This window comes from Aulonocara stuartgranti (assembly GCF_965226115.1).
Source record: "Aulonocara stuartgranti genome assembly, chromosome: 16".
In the NCBI taxonomy this organism is placed as follows: domain Eukaryota; kingdom Metazoa; phylum Chordata; class Actinopteri; order Cichliformes; family Cichlidae; genus Aulonocara; species Aulonocara stuartgranti.
The window spans coordinates 21,532,371-21,552,096 of NC_138952.1; the positions used below are offsets into that span (position 1 = coordinate 21,532,371).

The following is a 19,726-nucleotide window of genomic DNA, read 5'->3' on the forward strand; positions in this document are numbered from 1 at the left end:
TATACAAACACAGGCCATTTACCAGGGTAAATCCAATCAGCCATAGTTCAAGGAGGTAGATGCATTAGTTTAGAGGAAAAATGCTGCACCACAAAAAGCACTGACAGATTGAGCTGAAATGAATAGTTATGGGATGGTGACTTTGCTAGACAGAAAAAAAACATCATGATGCTGGAAAGCATTACACTGTATACAGAGGGTGATCCCTCTGTATACAGTGTAATGCTTGGCTTTTTGGGAAAGACACCAATTTTACCACCAAGCTCTACATGAAATATTTTTTCCTCTGTGGCTGCAGACAGCTTTGGATCCTCTTGTGTTCTCGGTTATGCGTTTTTCTCATAAAGGTCAAATTAAATGACCTGGTAGCATTTCCGATGGATTCTTGAGGGTTTTTCTTTCTTGTGTCTTGGAAGCACTGGGTGCTGGTCATGCGTAGGGCAGAGATAGGACTTGTACACAGTATAGTCATAGCCTCAGGCTACTCTCTCCTTCTGGTACAACCATTCTAAGCAGATAATACATAGGAAACAAAAGTTATTTAGTAATTAAGCATTGATTATACTGTGCTGTACACACGGACAGATGAAGACTCAATGGCCAAGCAGTCACTTCTTAAAATTCCGTTGTCTCTACAGACAAGTCTGTGTCGTCACAAAAAATATTATAATTATTAAGATTATTATAAAATGGCAAGGTTTATAAGAACACAAAGCTTTATATTTGACAGTGATTATCCAAATGTAATTAATTTCTTCGTGAATGATATTAAATGAAGATGTGCACAGTCTTTGGTACACCTCAAAGAAATGTTTTTAATTAATTAGCACAATGAAGGTGGCTGTTTGTTGAATCACTTGTTGTGACAATCCATTAGCACAGTGTCTAAATCCTAACTGACTGCAGGTAAGATCAGACACAATGAGTCATTGTGATTGAGATTCATTCTCACAGATATTTCAGTTTGACTGAGGTGCATTTTGAAGCTAAGGTGAACAAGTGTTTCTCACTGATTGTAGTGAACATTTTGTTTGTTTTTAATTAAATCTTCCAATCTTTATTTCTTTTATACAGCAGCTCAATATTTTGTAAAGACCTGACCCAAAATCGATTAAAGCTATTGATTTGGTACTCTCGTGAATTTCCCACGAGTACCATGCTGTTGGCTTTTGTGATTCTGGTGGAAGTTTATTGGCTCAAAACTTCATGTACCCTGCAATCACCTTTAAGATTTCCTCACTTTTAAGTGAGTGTTTTTTCAAGAACAATCAGCATTAAAGACTAAGATCATATAATATTGTTTTCTGTACTTTTATGACTGCCCGTTGTTGCAATTTATTGTATTATAAACTGTATAAATGTTTATTGCCCTCTTGAGCCAGTTACATCCTACCCCCACTGCCTCACGCCTCCACATCTCTGTCTTTCTCAGGTATAGTTTCGCTGATCTCTCTGGTGATCCTCTCCTACGACCGCTACAGCACCCTTACTGTTTACAACAAGCGTGGGCCAGACTACCGTAAGCCCCTAATAGCCGTTGGGGGCTCTTGGCTGTACTCCTTGTTCTGGACAGTGCCCCCCCTACTGGGCTGGAGCAGCTATGGCATAGAGGGGGCAGGAACAAGCTGTTCTGTGTCCTGGACTGCTAACAGTGCCCAATCGCACGCCTACATCATCTGCCTCTTCATTTTCTGCTTGGGTCTGCCTGTCATAGTGATGATCTACTGCTACAGCAGATTGCTTTGGGCAGTCAAACAGGTACACACACTAGCTGTCAGACACTGACACTTAGTCACACATTAACTGCATACATGTGAATGTCTATGCTGTTTTTTCTTTTAGGAATAAGGTGTCAAAAATAAAGCTACAAGTTGCTTAGAGTGATTTTGCACCTTTGAACACCAAACACTGCAGATGTCAAACATGGCCGAAAAGAGCTTTTTTGCTTTTTAATAACTGACAAAGGTGACAAAGCTTCAGAGCTTCATATGAACAGATCTCTGCTAAGATAAAACTAACATGTAAGACAGAGGAAGGGGTAGGTTTTGTGCACTGGACAACTGGATAGATTTTGAACTTTTAGCTTTTGACTGTATTATCATAAGTCTTTGTAGGGTTATCAACTTTTCTCCGAGGACCCACTGGGTCATCTAATCTGTCGTGTCCCAGCAGGGCTATTTTCAGAAATAAATGTCCCCAGCGTGAAATGCATGTAAGGTCAATAAAGTTGTTGTAATCAACCATCAAATATTCAGATCTGCCCATTCTTTTATTTTTGCTGACTTAAAGAAAGAAAAATAAAAGCTAGCTGATGTATTTACCCGTCAACAAAACTGTTTAGTTTTTCTGAACAGTATAAATTTCTAGTAAATTTAAAATAGAGCAGCACTGCAAACAAAAGTCTTCTGATTTTTACTGCACACTGATCTATTTGCATGAAACTTGCTGAAAATCTAGAATACACCTGAAAACATTTAGCCTTTCCCATTTGTTCTGTTCATGTGGTATCACATTGGAAAGGTAAACGTTTTTCTGTCAGTCCTATTTAAAATCCTGACATGTTCCACATCCATCCGAGATATCTCTCAGACAGAAGTTATAAAATCTGACAGATGACATAATCTGACATCAATGAGATTTTCTGCAAAGCTACAATGAAGTTTGATTGAAGAAGTTTCTGGCTAAATACATCAACAGTACATGTCAGATTTGGTTGACAGTCTATAAATCAAGGCGATATCTATCCCATCAAAGTTAAAGCTACGTACTCCACTCAGCTAATGGAACAGAGCAGTGCTGCTAGAAGATACGTTCCCACCACAGTCATATTCATAGAACACAGATGTTTATGATGAGTTTACTGATGAATTGCAATATATTCATGCCTTCTGCTCATTTACATAAAAATAAAAGCAAAGAAACGTAACACGGTTTGCGGGGAATCAGTCAACCAATCACAGTTTCTTTGGTGATTGGTTCATGGGTATTTTTTTTTCTATTTTTAAGTGAGTGACTTCACTTGTCTTGGGTAAATAAATAAAAGATGTTCCACTCCCGTTGCTTTAGATTTATTCCTGAGAGCAACAGGAGGGTAGCAGAGGATTATCACAGCATTATGACTCAGACAAAGCCTAAGCTACTCAACCATCTTCTTGGGTTTGTTTTAGGTTGCTTTAATATAGTGGATTTAAAGCACTTCAGGAACTCAGACTGACCCCCTGGTATCAATAAGCAGCTTTTTTTCAAATCCCCTCCAAGTATAATTATCTATGTTTGGATCATATGAGATAAACTGGTTTTATTTCAGTTTCATTACTTTTGTTTAACTTTAAATAAGCTGTTAAGTTCATAACATTTTACACACTGACCTTCCTTTGTCAGGACACCAGTTTCCAGCCTAATAAGTTCAGGTTGCATTAAATCAAAGAGTGCATCTAACTTTATACAGTTTGGCTGATGCTTTATTGCTGAACTAAACCAGGCAACTCTGTGTTGGTGCTGATAAGGTGATGCACTGGGATCTCCATGCATACGGTTTAAAAAGAAAATTATCTAGTTTTACAATACATACTCATAAAAAGTTGTGACATGTAACATATCCATCCATTAATTTTCTGCCACTTATCTGAGTTTGTGTAAAGAGAACAGCAGTCTAAGAAGAGATGCCCAGACCTCCCCTCTGTCTATCCATCTAAGCTAAGAGATGTAAACTTGTTTCTGTCTTACAGCTTGTGGTAATAGGTGAAGGTAGGGATGTAGATTTACAGGTAAATCAATAGTGATCTCATTCCAGCCACTTCACACTGCAAAGTAGCCCAGCGCAAGCTGTAGGTCCCCACTCAGTAAAGCTAATAGAACTACATCATTTGCAAAAAGCAGAGACGAGATCCTGAAACCAACCTGACACCCCAAGTCCCTTGACTGCACCTGGAAATTCTGTACATAAATACAGATAAAATCTATGAAAAAGTCAAACACCCACAGACAGCAATTTTGACTTCTAACCACCTGTGCAAGCCAAGCTCAGAGTACAGATGAACAGGGATTGGATGGCCCACAGCATTGTCTGATACCCCATACTCACAAAGCACTCCCACGAGACTTGATCAAATGAGTTCCCCAAGTTCAGAAAACACAGTTAGCCAGTGTTTATGTGTTCGAGACAAATCTCCAATGCTCCTCTTGGAGTGAGGTTTGATGACTGGACATACTCTCCTCCCTAGCAGTAGTATGATCAGCTGATTTCAGTTTGTATGCCAGAGTAGAAACAGTGCCGCAGTCTGCAGTGTGGGTATGGACATTTTATTTATATTTTATTGAACAAAGCATGAAAGCGCAAAGGTAAAGTGGAAACCGCATTGAAGACAGGCAAGCACAGACAGCACGCTAAGCTAGCCAATAGCGCAGAGTGACATTAAAGTTGTGTGAGCTGTGTCAGTCCAGTGACCAGACTGTGAACTTCAACAGGTAACAAACTGAGGAGCAGTTAGGCTGCAGCCTCCATCTCAGGATTATATTGTTAAATGGTAATTATGAGACACTCTTTTTCAGGTCATTTTACAGACAAAAGTAATGCAATGAGTAGTATAACTATTAACTATAGCATATTACTTTCTCCTAGCAGTAACTAACTGCATTAAAAAGTAAAACATACATCATTACTTTATGAAAAATATTCTGTGTAACATGTGTAACAAATTACTTTTTTGGAGTAATGACCCAACACTGATCACAACAAAGATGTGATCAGTGCATGTTGAAAAACCTCCAACATGCACAAATATTTGACTACAGAGCATGTAGTTCATTTGCACAAAAGTAATGTTTTAAAGTGGAGCCAATGAGAACTCACTGAGAATTGACAAGGAATCTAATCCATAAGTGATATTGATAATGGAATTGGAATCTCTAAATTCTTTTGAAGGCTCACGAAGACTTCAGAAATCTATCGTCACTGAACATAGTTCAACACAAATGAAAGCTTTGCCATGCAAAGAAAAAAACAAACAAACAAAAAACAAAGCCCATTTAGTGAAGCTGTAGTCAGATGAATTAAAATGTGATTTTTTTTATGGAAAAACATCAATACTCATCAATAGTGTTATCAAAAAAGGAGGTCGGGTACTGTCATGAAACTTACTCCTCCAGGCTTTTATTGTCCTTATGTCCTGCCAAAGTTTCAAGATGTTGAAAAGTCTATGTTGTTTTTTTGTGTTGTTGTGCATATTAAAGATTTCATGCAAAAAACACAAGGCTAAAATGACACATATTGGACAAAGGAATCAGTTAAAAGCTGAAACATACTGAGGGGAAAGCAGGTGGGCATCAGGCGGAAGCACAAGACACTCTAGCTCCTTGTTGATATAATTTCCTAATCGCATCCAGAAGACAGATGTTAACATTGGATCAGTAAAACTAGACAGACCCCAGAGCTGTTTCACTATATAAGAGGAAAAAAATCACAAACATATACTAAATGTTCCTAACTAGTAGTCATCATATGGTGTACAGTGGGGTGGCCAAGCAGTTTGGCAATACCAACTATAGTTTCTTCTAAAGTTGCTGCTCAGTAGTACACAATTTCCTCACTGTGTTAACTGTTTGGTATGCAATCCTCACAGCAGGTTTCTGGCAGAGGTAGAAAGCTAGCTAACACTTTGATATTTCAATAAAACTATAAGTCCTTGATTACTTTGAAACTTTACAATGTTTAATGAAGAATTACCACAAAAATAAAACTGAATACAGAAAAAAAAACACATATTACTATATGTACACTGTAATAGAATGTTAATGATACTAATAAAAACTTGTGAGTGCTCTACTTTTTCAGTAACAGTTAACAGGCTAGCTTACCAAGGATAGCACCTTCAAATTAGCTTTGTTAAATTAGACAAAAATAAAAACATCAGAAAACTGCCAAACACTATAAAATACACTCAAAACTAGACAGAAATAATAAATGAACTACTTACTGAAATATGTGTCCAAGTCACAAGTGTTAAAAAAACACCATGTGCATCACTCCCTTTGCTCTAGCTAACTTCCTGCAAAGAGAAGCTACATTTCAGCACATATAAATCTAGTCACATAATCACGAATTCAAATTAGAATATGTTTCATTACACCTTTAACAATCGACCAGCAGCGTTGGAGTGATAAGGAGATATATGGCTTTTTCACTTACACAGTGCTTGTGCCAGTGCCCAATCTAGACTTCCGTGCATTTCCACTAAAAAACGACTGGCAGACAGCTAAATAATCCTCAGTTGTCAAACCTGTCAAAGTTTGCATGGTTCTCACCACTCAATAAGGAGGAACTAGGTCCACACCAGTACTGACATTGTGTTGGTGGAAAAGAGGTATATGAGTACTCACCCTTGCTATTAATTTTAATCAGTGGGCTCTCATGGGATTGAAAATTAAATGGTTGCACCCAGAAAACTATAATTATAAAAGAGACATTTTCAAATACTTGCCAATATATCTAAAAATATGTCAGGATAATTCACCAGTCTATCACATAGAGACAAACAACCATTTGCACTCACATTCACAGGTAATTTAGAATCACCAATTAACCTAACTAAACTCTAATGACTGCATGACTTTTAACTGTGGGAGGGAGAATACCCAGATTGTGGATTTGAACCCAGGACCTTCTTGCTGTGAGGTAACAGCACTAATCACCATGCCACCAATCCAAGGCTAACAAAACTAGGAAAGCTATGATTTCTAAGGCTTGATGCAGAATTTTTTGTATGTTTTTGTCCATGACAGGTTAAACCACAATAAATAGCAAAAGCATACACGTGGGTGTGTGTGTAGTTGTCTGCCTCTTATAACTCCAGTGATTTTCCTGCAGTTTGAAATCTCCTGCGATCTTGTGAATTTCATGAGTCCAGCAACTAACCACTCTTACTAGATTGTATCATGTCATCTCAACAAGAACAAATTAAGTTGTTGAATTTCATACAGATCCACGATTTAATTACGTTCAAGATAGAAACATGAAATTTTTGTGTTCAAATTACAAGGTAGACTTTATTAATGTAACAACCACCCAATTTACTTTTTTCGGTATACCGAGCATGAGGCAATTATGTTAAATACACGCAAGATGTTTACATAAACCCAAGAGATGGCCAGTCACTTTTTTTCAGTGTAAGATTTGTGATGACTCATGAGCCAGGTGAGCTACTGCTGCATTTTGTTTGTGATTACTACATGAGAGCAGTGAAAAAGAAGTAATTTTAACGTTTCTTAGATATAAGACACACTTCAGGAAATTCAAATCAAAATTTTCCAGAAATATTTTTTTTCCTCTCTCTCCTGTTCCGTTATTCGCAGGTGGGTAAGATCCGAAAGACTGCAGCCCGGAGGAGAGAGTACCACATTCTGTTCATGGTGCTGACCACTGCAGCCTGCTACCTGCTGTGCTGGATGCCTTATGGTGTCGTGGCAATGATGGCAACATTTGGCCCACCCAACATCATTAGCCCCGTGGCCAGTGTAGTTCCCTCACTGCTCGCCAAGAGCAGTACCGTCATCAACCCCCTCATCTATATACTTATGAACAAACAGGTAAGTCGCTATTATGTGCATGTGCGTGTCTTACCTAAAATCAAGAGTTATAATTCTGAAAAACAGATTTGAACATGTACAACAGCTTTATTTACACAGTAGAAAAAGACAAACAACAGCTGAAATCATAGAACTGCTTGATTTAAATATCAATTCAAGTGTAATATCAAGAGATTTCACTGACCAAAGAGAAATAAAAAAAAAATCAAGAACAATGCCCTAAGGCTCTTAAAAGGGAAACAGAACAATCACTCTCATTACTCACTCCTTTCCTCTTCCTCATCTAAAGAATACTGCAAAAAGGTAGTTATAGAAAGAACAAATGTTAAACAATTCTTCAGAGGCAGTGTGGTACAGAAATCCCCACAACACTTGTTAAAAACTCGACATGAAAAATAGGCCTCGAGAGTAAAGAGCAGACAGAAAGAGGCTCGAAGTGGTAAATGTTACACGCATGTCTTCAAACATATTTTTCAACTCACTACTTCACAACCAAAGAACGTTAATGTCAAGTTTGACTACAATGTCCCATCTTAAAAAGAATACAAAATTCAGTTAAGCTCGACTTTTGCAGAAAGAAGCACCTAAGAAGTCCTACTGTTACTCTGAGTCCTCATCCCATGAATAACCCACCCAAACTGGAACACAATTAAAGATGGGATTTGGCACAATATTAAAGATGCAAAGATGAAGTAGCCAGAAGGCATTGCACCTGATCAAGCACTTCCATGGAGCGGCTGATAGCCGCACTGCAGATGAATGTGATCCACAAGCATGCAATAAAATCTGCAAAACATCACTTCAGTAAAAGAAAACCTTGCAAGCACGAATGCCTTTCACAACATTAAAGACAATGGTGCCTACTTGCATCACAGTACAGCACAGACAGTTTAAGACCTAGCCCTGCTCCTGAATTGCATGCTCTGTGCATTGGAAAGTAACCTGTTACTACAATGCACACGTACAATACGTTCAGGGCTTTCACACCTTCAGTGTGCTACAATCACAAGCACATTTTATCGTTTATCGCAATTATAAGACGTACAGCAGAGCGAAAAAACCTGCATTGTTTAAAATGAATCATAAGTCCTTTATTAAGCATCTAAACTACCTCCTCTATACATTAAAATCTCTGTTACAGTCAAGATTGGGTGTACTGCAGAGTACAAAGTTATGCGTTACTGCAATCGCATTACATTTGTCACTATTGCTGTAATGTTTGGCATTACTGAGCTAATTCAGTAATAACATTACAAATAAAACAACAAGTTGTTAATCACATTACAAACGTTCTTCATTTTTTTGAGCAAATAGGGGGAAAAACCCAACAAAAACGACAAAAATGCCTTTTCACGTGTGCTCATGTGTGGGAACAAAAACGGCAGAGTGTAGAGGTGTGGGCAGATTTCCCAAATTATTGCACAAAGGGACATGGATGTGATGGTGAAGGGCAAACTGTGGCCAGGCTAGAGACCGATATCCACTGCTGCAAACACGGAATCAAACCCCAACAAGCACCTGCAAAGGCAAACATGCTAACACAAAGATAACAGTGAACGGTGCTTCCGGAGTGTAAACGGCGACCTGGACGGAGCAACTAAGACTCGATTTCTAGCAGGCACAGATGAACACACTCGTAGCATCGCACAAAGAAATGTTGCTTGTTTCTACAGAACAATCACTGGCGCCTCATTTATTTGTGCTCGGTTGATATTCACCAACTCTGTCAGCTTCGGAGCTCTAAGAGAAAGATCACGTCCTCCATATAGTAATCACGTGTAGTTGTTAGGTATGTGGGCGTAAGATTTTATGTTACATTGTTAACTAGAAATTAGGGGGATATTGTGCATCAACTCAAAATTAAAGTGGGAGATTTGAAAAAAATAAAATACATAACATTTTTGCAAAATGATCCAAATATTTGTCATACACCTGCTACAGCTACTAATTTAATTAATTGAAAAGTCAAATGACTTGTCTGGACAAAAAGCAAGTACTTATGGGGGTTTGGAAAAGAAATGTGTCCACAGAAAAACTTCAAAATATTTTTATAAAACTTCAACTGAGTCAGCTACACGAGTGCAAGAAAAAGCTCTTGTGAGAATGAGCAAATTCTTGATTTTTTGATTTCCCTTTATGTGAAGCAGTACGTTTGTCATGCATGTAATTTACTGAATTGCCATCTGATTATTAAATCTGGTAAACATAAATGCATAATATCAAAATTTACAGTACATAAATACTTTAATTAAAAAAAAAACACCAGTGGTAGTAACTGGTCTTAAACATGGTTAAAATAAGGATCCATGTTCATGTCTTTAGCTGTCTAAGTCGTAAATGTTTTTTTCAGGAGGGGGTTAAAAAAAGCTTATGTCCTTTGGTAAATACTGACAAATTCCAGATATTATCCAGCTCCTGTTAACACCAGCTATTATCTAAATGATACTATGCTCTAGTGTTTCTACTGAAGAGCGACATCATTCTATTTAAAGCAACATTTCTATTGTGTTTTCATATCTTTCAATAAACCACAACGAATGGCACAAGATCAATCTGTTACAAAGAAAAAAAGATGCTCTCATTCCCACAGACCGAATACCTCGAGCTCGCTGAAGACACGGCACTCTGTAAACATAAAATCCCCCCTACCTTGGAGACAAAGTAAATCCGAGGTTAGTACAGGTCCAAATTCCTTTTTCATAATTGTCTCTACTCTGAGCTGCGGGTAGGCACAGACTAATACCAGAGGATTCAGAAAATATGAGACATTTATAGTTGTAGGGAATGCACTTCATGCTGTTACGCAATAAAGAAATAACCCCACAGAGATGAGCTCCAGCAAGGGTTTGGCCACAACACGCAGTGTTAAAATTACATTCAATAGAGAGTGAACTGACCGTCACAAACAGGGGCTGGTGATTGCTGAGGCAGAGCGGAGGATCCCCTGATGTTCATCACTTCGGAAAGTCTACTGCTCCACACATCGAACTGATTGGTACTGCAGTCCTGCTAGAGTGTGTACTGCATGTGTCTGAACAGTCACAAGGCAACCCGAGGAAAGTGTTCAGCTGACTGCTAGGCACAGGGTCACGGCTGTTCTGAGTACCTGTTTGTTCTGTTTTGGCCCCGTTCACTCTGATTTAAGTACACAAATGCCCCCCCCCCCCAAACAAAACGTGACAAACTGGTGGTTATCAGTCAGCGTGCACAGAACAATAATTCAGTAATAAGCTCAGTAGTATGAAATCAACCCCTCATTATGATGATTTTGCAGGAATATGTACAGTAACGTGATAGCTTTGACAGCTCCTCTCATCTTTCTTTTAGTTTGCATTCTTCTGCATGTACTTTTGTGTCGAGTTTGTGTACCTATGACATTCAACATGGATGATTTGTTTATTCACAACCCTTTGGACCAGTATATATATATATATATATATATATATAAAAAAAATAATTATACAATTCGCCGTTATAAAGAGTGACAGTTCCTTAAAGTGGAAAACCATCCATAGTACTGAGAAACACAGATTTTACATCACTGGAAACACACCCAGTTATTAAAAACTCACTTGCCTACCTAAAACAAGATCAGTTGCTACCCTAGTCAGCTCCACAGCTAACGTGGCTCAGCTAAAGCAGAGAGAAATTTGATATTATATTTTATTTTTTTCAGCTCCACCCTGGAGACTCTAATTTCCAGCCTCTGGTCAAGTATACCATCGTAATAAAGACAAGGTCTTTCAGAAACCTCTATGTTTATCCGTCCCTGGAGGGCTATGGCTTATGCTCTTCACGGGTTTTATTTGAAACTTGCAAGCTTCAACCTCCTTGTCCATAGGGGCATTATTGCACCTCTCCCATGGTCAGCCTGAAAAGGCCAGAAGTGTGTGCGTGTTCGTGTGTGTGACGTCCGGGCTCATGAGGCCAGGCTTCATATATCAGATGTCACAGTTCACGGTGCTGAAGCCTGGAAGAGTGACGCGTCCTTTCCTCTCGAGGTCACTCACGGGGCCCATGTTGATTCGCTGGATCAGGCTTTTCTCATAGAGGAGAGGATGGTAGGCACCCAGTGTGCACGCAGCGTCATAGTAGGTCTCGTGGTAGTGGCACAGGTCCGTCTGCCTCATGGAGGGAATGTACTCGTACACGTGCACCTGCTCGCACAGCGCCATCATCAGGAGGATACCTGCAATGTCAGCATACAGGAGAAAATAAATATTTTCACACAACACTTGCCAACTAAATTAGAGTTCAACTTTTTAGCCAAACATTTGAGGTCCAAACATTACAAAATTATTAGAACATAAAAACAACACATATACTTATAAAATACAACGCTAAAACCTTCTGTTCCTGTCTTTTATTCTCTCTTTTTTTTCAAGGCAATAGTCCCCCAGGACCACTGTCAAAACACACATTCACACCTGGAAGCAATCTGGTAAAACCAAAATCTAAACTTATGGCCAAAGAGAAGTTAATGACATCCATTTTATTTTATCTGTTCCGGGGATCAAAGTAGAGACGTTACAAACCCGTCGTGACATTCACAAAACGGGAACTCTTAAAGCCGGGAGATAAGGTAAATCCTTTCAGTTTTCGTAAAGGTCGCTATCAGTGTGGGCCGATAATAAATACACGGCCTGGTGGGAAACATCTGATTATCAAAGGTGTGCGAGCCTTTCGGGCATTCGATACATCTTCGGAAAAGGAATTTAGCACAAACTTGACAAATTTCTATTAGATCTGAAAATGTGCAAAGAGACTAAATGTGAAGCTCAACTGTGCTGAAAGAGGGGAGGAGAAAACTATAACACTGTGAATAATATATGAAGACTTCGACTTTGCCTGCTTCAGCAAGTTCTGGATTTTTCTGTGAAATGCAACTAAAACAAAAAACAGTGACCTCACACATATATTTTAACAAGGACTCTTCAGTCAGAGAGAATAATTATCCCTTCCACAGTAATTATATTTGTTGGTATGGCTGATGATATGTTCTGAGACCTCTCCACTCCCCCATTGTGCAAAACCTGAAGTGGGGAGAGCTGCAGCAAGACCTCCAACAGTAAGGTACCAACAGATGAGCTGCCACCATGACTGAGGGCTAAGTTTGACTCCGTGGTCTGTGGCATTATTAGAATTCTATATTCCCTATAACAACTGTATTCCACTAATATGAAGGCAAAGCTGAAAAACACGAGTTACTGATGACAGATTTGTAATTTGGATGGATGAGTCACTTCCACAAGATCCTAAGGATGTCATAAGACCCTAACAAGTTCTGTGCTATAGACCTCCAAAGAAATGAAGCGCCAAGTGCTGGAGGTAACCTGCTTTACCACGACAACAGATCCTTTTCTTTTCCCAAGCATCACTTCGTTTTCAATTTGGGAACATTAAAGGAATTATTTACAGTTAGATTACACATAGAGTTTATGTAAAGGCATATTTGTGCAGCAAAAAAAGAAGGAGAATGCTTGGAGAAAATTTGGCAACATCATAAATGAGTTCTCAATCATACTGAAGTTCTCCTTCTAGTGGCTCTCTGGTATAGTGTTTTAGAAAAAGTCCAAAGGGGGTTACAACTAGTGTACTCCTGCTGTCAGTCCCCAGCCTGGATAAATAAGGCGGTTGTTGTCAGGAAGAGTATGAAAGGATATAAAATCTTTGCCAAATCAAAATATGCAGATCCAGTCGCCATGGAGATTCTTTGGGAAATAAGAGAGCAGCTAAAAGTGCCTTCTTCTATTTGCAGTTTTGCTTCTGGTGTTGGCTAAAAAATATTTGCGGTTTCCAAAAAGCAAACCAACAGTTTCGGTGAGTCTGAACACACCATTAGGCCATTTTCATTTGCATATGCACTCCAGTCTTGAACTGTTCAAGACCTTAAAACAATGGAGAACACAGATATCTAACAGACTGAGAGCAAACGCTGAATGCTCTTTAACCTGAAACTGACCCAGAGTGCAAAGCAGAAAAAAGTCCGATGTTCGATTTCACCCCTGACAGAATACTGTGGCCAATAAATTTACAGCCACCAAGTGAACTTTTGTATACACTACCCTGCATACTTATCCAGACAGCACCATTTCCCTATGCAAATAATTTTTTCTTTACTATATGTGAGAAATGCTTCAGTTCAGTTTACTGTTTGTAAAACACCTTCACCTGCTTGTGAGTGTGCAGTGATTCCACTATTTTCCTCTCCCTCTCAGTTTTACAGGTGTTTCCTGATTCTGTTTCACTGCGATCGCTGGTCATCGGAGAAAGGCGACACCTCGATGCCGTCCAAGACTACGGTAATCCACCTTAACCGGCGCGTCTACAGCAACACGGTGGCCTGCACCGCCCAGATCTCCACCGAAGCTCTCAACCAGTGCTACAGCACCGCAGACACCAAGCACGCAAACCCTCCAGAGGTCACCCCCTGAACATGAGCATTAATCAGACAGGAATCACCGCCATCACAATGAAGCACGAATAACCCAGAATGTGAACTCCGGTGGACTGTGGACAAGAGCTTTCAGAAAGTAGATGTGCTTTTTCGTGTTATCTGTAAACTTGTATTTGTAGACCATAAATGTGCCCTTTTAAACCTTTTTTTCTTTTACTATACATAACACAAAAGTGCTAAACGACCACAGAAATGCATGTAAAGTATGCAAATGCACACATACATGTACACCCATGTGTGATGCAACCAGACATGTTGGTATCAATCAGTTTTATCATCCACCACGCACCTTCTCCTGTTCAGTACATGCAAAAAAAAAAAAGGTAAGAACTTCATTCAAACTTATTTCTACGTTTTTGCGTCTATTAAAAATATGTATTTTTTAATAAAGGGCACCGTCACTGTGGTGGGTTCAAGGTTTTAGTCTGTTTCCGAACTGATGTGTATGCATTACATTCATTTCAGTATATATTATATATATTTCAGTATATTACATATTCTTAGTTTTCATCCACAGTTTAAAAAGGCCAAATTTATTTTTTGAACTACAGGATCTTTTTTTAAATTTACATTTTAAACAAAGAGTTTAAAAAAAACCCAGTAAAACAACGCCTGTTCCTTGCTGCTTTTCAGTCGCTGTGTCACTGTAAATGGGGAGGTCACTGCGCAGACTTGTGATTTGATCAGCAAGGATCATTTAAAGCATCATTTAACTCTGCTTTTCCTCTTTCCCTCCTGCTGCTTTGGCTTTAAATGTTGAAGAATTCAAAAGGTTAAGCCCCCAGAACCTTTATCATGCGTGTACTTCAGTTTTGTTCTGCATGGAGACGTTTATTTGAATTGTGTTCGTTTTTGTGTTTGTGCTGTGCTTTCTTTGGTTATGATTTAGTTGGTCTTACAAAGTTGTTTCTTTGCAGGAGTTTTTGCAGGTATGATTTCATCTTCTTTCCGGAATAAAAGGGCCAGTGTTTCAAAATGATTATCCAGTACGGCCAGCCACAGAAAAAGGATTCCAGTCTGATGACTGATGGACATTACGGGCATATCTGGGAAACACAATGCACAAATTTAGGGAAACTGATTACATTTAGCTGGCCTTACTTAAATGACAACTGCAAGACATAAAGCAGATATCAGTATTTTACTGCTTTTGTAGATCTAGAACTATAATGGACCAGGACCTGCTCAAGATTAAGGGAGTTATAAGTGAGGTCAGAGTGCTCAGACCTCAACCCACTGACATAGAGTTGCAGAAAATATTGATGAGTCATTTTCCTCCTCACTTTTGTGCGGTGCCATTCAGGACCTTCAGAAAATGTGTGATTGAGGTTGGTGCTTCTTCAAGAGGCTGCAAGCAAAAAAATAAGCCACAACAAAAGCTTTGCTTACTCTTTCCAGTCTGCGATGCAGCTGACTGCTCAGTGTATTCAATAAAAACAAGAAAAGCACTGTGTTATTAGTTAAGTCAAATTGTGTTTGTAATTGTGACTCGGATGAAATTAATTTTAAGAGTAGTCTGTTCAGAAATGCTGGGTATTACAAATAACAGTATCGTCACCAGTTTAATTGTATTTTATTGCTGGATTCAAATGATTTAATAAAAATGTCTGCTGCTGAAAAAGGAACGTATCATGCATCGTAAATTAGGTTGGAGGATGGTGTGACATTGTGAATATTATAAAAAGCAAAAGGAACCTTTTCTTGTATTTCCTAAATGAAAGAGGTGCAAATGAGGACAAAACAGAAAATAATACGTTTTTCTTAATCACTTTTGACAAAACGCCAATGTCTAAAACCAAAAAGAATGGAAACACATCCTGTAACAGCAACAGATGGGTGACGGCTTTTCATTTTCCCCTGAAGGTCAAAATCTCAGCTGAGTGGAAAACAGTCTAATTTAAAGTAACATGACAAATATAAACAACAGAGTCCTCCAAGGAACATTGTGACATTTTAAATACAGGCAGTCATGCCTAACACTTCAGCAGGGTTTTGTTTCTCCAGTGTAAAGCTCTTTTGCCTTCCATTTAAGCTGTGTAATCAGCGACTGATTCACAGATTATCAAGTGCAGTCACAATGAAAACCAGCTGTAACGTGGGTCGCCCGATGCACGGCAAACCAAAGCGCAGATTCCTGGGTTGTGATGCAGCAGAGCTGCTGGATTAAGCTAAAAGAAAAGTGTAATTAGATTAAAGAGTGACCAGTTTCTCCTCTGCGCTCATGTGCAACCCTCTGCAGTCCGCTGAATTTGAATTGACTTATTTTTTTTAATATGCTGTTTAGATATTTTATAGCTGATGCTTTATTTATGCTTTTGCAAGTTTTTCCCTTTGTACACCAAATATCTGCTCACTAGCGTGAATGCTACTTAGATTTCGTGTTCTTGTGGAGTCTTTGTTGCTTTCCTGTTTCAAAAAATGTGGGTTTTTTTTCTCTAGCAGAATCTTTTCAGACGAATCTGGAAAATGCCAGTTTGACAAGCATAATATAGTATGTTTCCCACTAAGGTGATTCTCAAAGAGCTTTTAGCTGAAAAATAGCCATATCTCAGCATGGTGTGCGGTGTTTCCTTGAGATATTTGAGGAAACTTGATAGGTGGAGGACAAAACAAGAATTGGCAGGCCTAAAAAAATACAACATCCAAAAAAGAGCTTTGAAAATCTTTCAAGAAGCCTGGACAACAATTCAATGAAGACTACTTAAAGAAATTTCAGGAAAGTTTTCCCTAGCAAGTTCAGGATGTGTGCAGCTTTTCAAGAATAAGACAACCGAACCAATTTCCCGTTTTCCTAGCATCATGTATAAGAATGCACAGTGCAACAGGACAGGAAGGTGAAGTGCATATCTTCATTCCTGTCTGTTTAAATATATTGGTTTCGAGTGTGTTGGTATTTTGCATAATCCTGCCACTTGCTGATGGTGTCACTGTGCATTCAGTGACACCATCAGCAAACAAGCGTGCGTGTGTTTGTGTGCATATATATCTGCTATAGGAGCGGGCAACAATCTGCAAAGATAACAACAAAGAAGCAGCTGAAGGGACAGACGTGCATCACATGTGCAACCACTGCACGCATGCAAGACATGCGTGAGTGTGCACTCACCTATGAAGCCAGATGATGGGGGGTTGGGTTGGATGTCCTCCTCTGTGTTGCCCTGAATCACGTCCCAGAGCTGCCACACATAGCTAGGGTGAAGGATGTAGAAGGGCTGGTCAGGATGCAGCTTGCGGTGCTCCATGTATGGACCGAACAGGTTGTAGTCCGGACTAGTGTACCACTGACGAGAGATAACACAGCAGACAGATTTAATCTCAAATCATGAGTCAGATAAGAATAAGACAACGTGATTTTTTTTCCAATAATTAAAAATGTTTCTGATATTTAGAGGATTTTCTACTATTCAAAACAATGAAGACTGCAGTCAATACAAAAATAGCAACAGTAGTATCGCTCACTGGGTTGAGCAGGTGGCCCAAATGCCATAAGGCTATTGCAGAGGCCTGAGTTTGAATCGACTCATGGCTGTGTGTTTCCTGTCTACTTTCCACCACCCTATCTCAAAGGCTAAAAAAGCCCCCCTTAAGCAAAAGATAAGAAGGAAAAGATGTTTAAAGATAGAGTGCAGCCCTTTGCAAACATCTGTCAGTCTCTAACGTTTGGACAAAAACTCCTCTGAATGGATGCTGAAGTTTAGTCAAATGTATCTTCAGACTGCGAACATTGCAAAAAAAACACAAAACGCCCATACAGATAAACGTCCGTCACTGCTGTTTTATGCTGTATCATGTTGAGTGGCTCTGGAATACATTTGAATTGTATTTATGCTTTCTTTCACAGTTTAGATGATTATGTTTTATTCATGTGAGGTTTGTGTTGTTACCCAGGGACATAAATAATGTATGGCTTACAGGGTATGCATTTAACAAAATAGAACTAAAGCATATTAAATGTAATTTCCTGAAATAACATCATAGCGGAGGAACAAATCGATGTAGCTGCACTAAATGCTCAGACAGGAAGTGTGTGCATGTGCAGAACAAATCCTGGTTTAGGTGAGGACCTTTTGCAGATATAAGCCTAGTGCATACTGATAATTTCCCACCAACAAGTCAGCCTCTCAACAGAAAAGTCAGTGAGCTGCTGTCTTATAGTAGCGTGGCTGTTATGCTAAAAACTTTAGAGTCATTGAAACTATGTAAGAGACTATTTCCGGTCAGGAAATTGAAGGGCTCTGGAGTCAATCAGGTGGTTTGACTGAAATTTTAAGCTGTCAAAACATCCCAGAAAATGTTAAGTGTCTTAGACGAACGGTGCAGCACAGCTGTGTAGAGAACAATACTGTGATTGAAGACAGCAAGTGCACTGTAGGGATACATCACAGTTGGACAAATGAAATCATAAGAAAACTGATGTAATCGGTGTGCCAAGTACTCATAATGGATTCGTGGGAGTGTGCATGTCCATTTTCATCAGTTGTACCATCTCCAGTTTGACCGCAGAAATAAAGGAGAGCATGAAATCATTGTTCATAATTTGTAGTTTATCATTAAAAGCCAAATTAAATAACAGTTGTTCCACTAATTCATGAGAGCTGAATATTATGAATTAATGGCTTTTAATGTAAATCTTTGTAAGGGCTTTGAAATAAAGACCCGACTACTGGGAATGTATATTTTGAGAAACTATATAACACACAATGCAAGTTACTGCATCCATGCATTGGATAATAATTAGTAACTGCACTTATAATATGTATGTGTGTGTGTATATATATATATATATATATATATATATATATATATATATATATATATATATATATATATATATATGCATGCTGTTTTTTGGTATACTATCAGGGGAGCCTCCAGATTTTTTTCATAGGGGTGGCCATATGGGGGCCACTAAAATATCGGGGTGGCACACCAAAAACAGAATGTCCAGGTTTATTATGCTCTTGTGAACTGCAGGTTAGTTGAAAAATAAGGGGGAAAGGAGAAAGAAAATAATTATATGCCTAGTTAATTTCCTGCTATATCACTGAAAATATATATCACCACTAGCACCCCTAATGAACTCACTGTAACATTCACAAAACCAGATGTAATCCATCTGGGCAAGGCTTGACATGTTGTGTGTTCTTCTGCATACCTTGATTATAAACAGTCTCTATTTGAAGGCATTTTCACCCAGAGAACTGCCAAACTGGATATTTGCTCTTTTCCTGACCATTCTCTGCAAACCCTAGAGATGGTTGTTGGTTGTGTCGGAAATCCCAGTAGCTCAGCAATTTCTGAAATAGTCAGACCAGACCATCTGCCACCAACAACCACATATTCAAAACCCCAGCTTTCTTCTTCATTTTTACACTATGTTTGAACTTCAAGTAGGTCGTGTTGATCATGTCTACATGCATAAATGCACTGACCTGCTGCCATGTGATTGGCTGGTTAGATATTTGCATTAACAAGCAGTTTACTTATATCTAAGTTAAATAAAGTTAAGAAATGTAACACATTTAATCATTTGGCGAGTGTCATGGGATACAAAGTAAAAATAAACTGAACAAACTTATATATGAGAAGGAAAGCTACATGACAGACACACTGCGAGGTGCTAAAAGCTACAAGAAACTGGACAACGGCAACAACACCTTCCAGTATTTCCAAAGGTTAACTACT

The 19,726-nt window shown here is 38.8% G+C and overlaps 2 protein-coding genes across 5 annotated transcripts in view; one reads left to right on the top strand and one right to left on the bottom strand.

Moving 5' to 3' along the window:
- Nucleotides 1-14,934, top strand: part of tmtops2b (teleost multiple tissue opsin 2b) — a 29,754-nt gene extending 14,820 nt beyond the window's left edge. Inside the window, exons 2-4 of the mRNA XM_082508417.1 lie at nucleotides 1,433-1,758; nucleotides 7,351-7,584; nucleotides 13,803-14,934. Coding sequence (XP_082364543.1) covers nucleotides 1,433-1,758; nucleotides 7,351-7,584; nucleotides 13,803-14,018 — 776 coding nt within the window. The 3' untranslated portion in view covers nucleotides 14,019-14,934. The remainder of the gene's footprint in view (nucleotides 1-1,432; nucleotides 1,759-7,350; nucleotides 7,585-13,802) is intronic.
- The window catches only part of st6gal2a (ST6 beta-galactosamide alpha-2,6-sialyltranferase 2a), a 48,663-nt gene continuing 36,594 nt past the window's right edge, over nucleotides 7,658-19,726 (bottom strand). For 3 of the 4 annotated variants that reach the window (XM_082508415.1, XM_082508414.1, XM_082508413.1), the window contains 3 exons: nucleotides 17,148-17,322; nucleotides 14,941-15,087; nucleotides 7,658-11,773 (listed from right to left, as the gene is read on the bottom strand). In XM_082508415.1, coding sequence (XP_082364541.1) covers nucleotides 11,526-11,773; nucleotides 14,941-15,087; nucleotides 17,148-17,322 — 570 coding nt within the window. In that variant the 3' untranslated portion in view covers nucleotides 7,658-11,525. The remainder of the gene's footprint in view (nucleotides 11,774-14,940; nucleotides 15,088-17,147; nucleotides 17,323-19,726) is intronic. The other variant, XM_082508416.1, reaches the window with a different exon arrangement.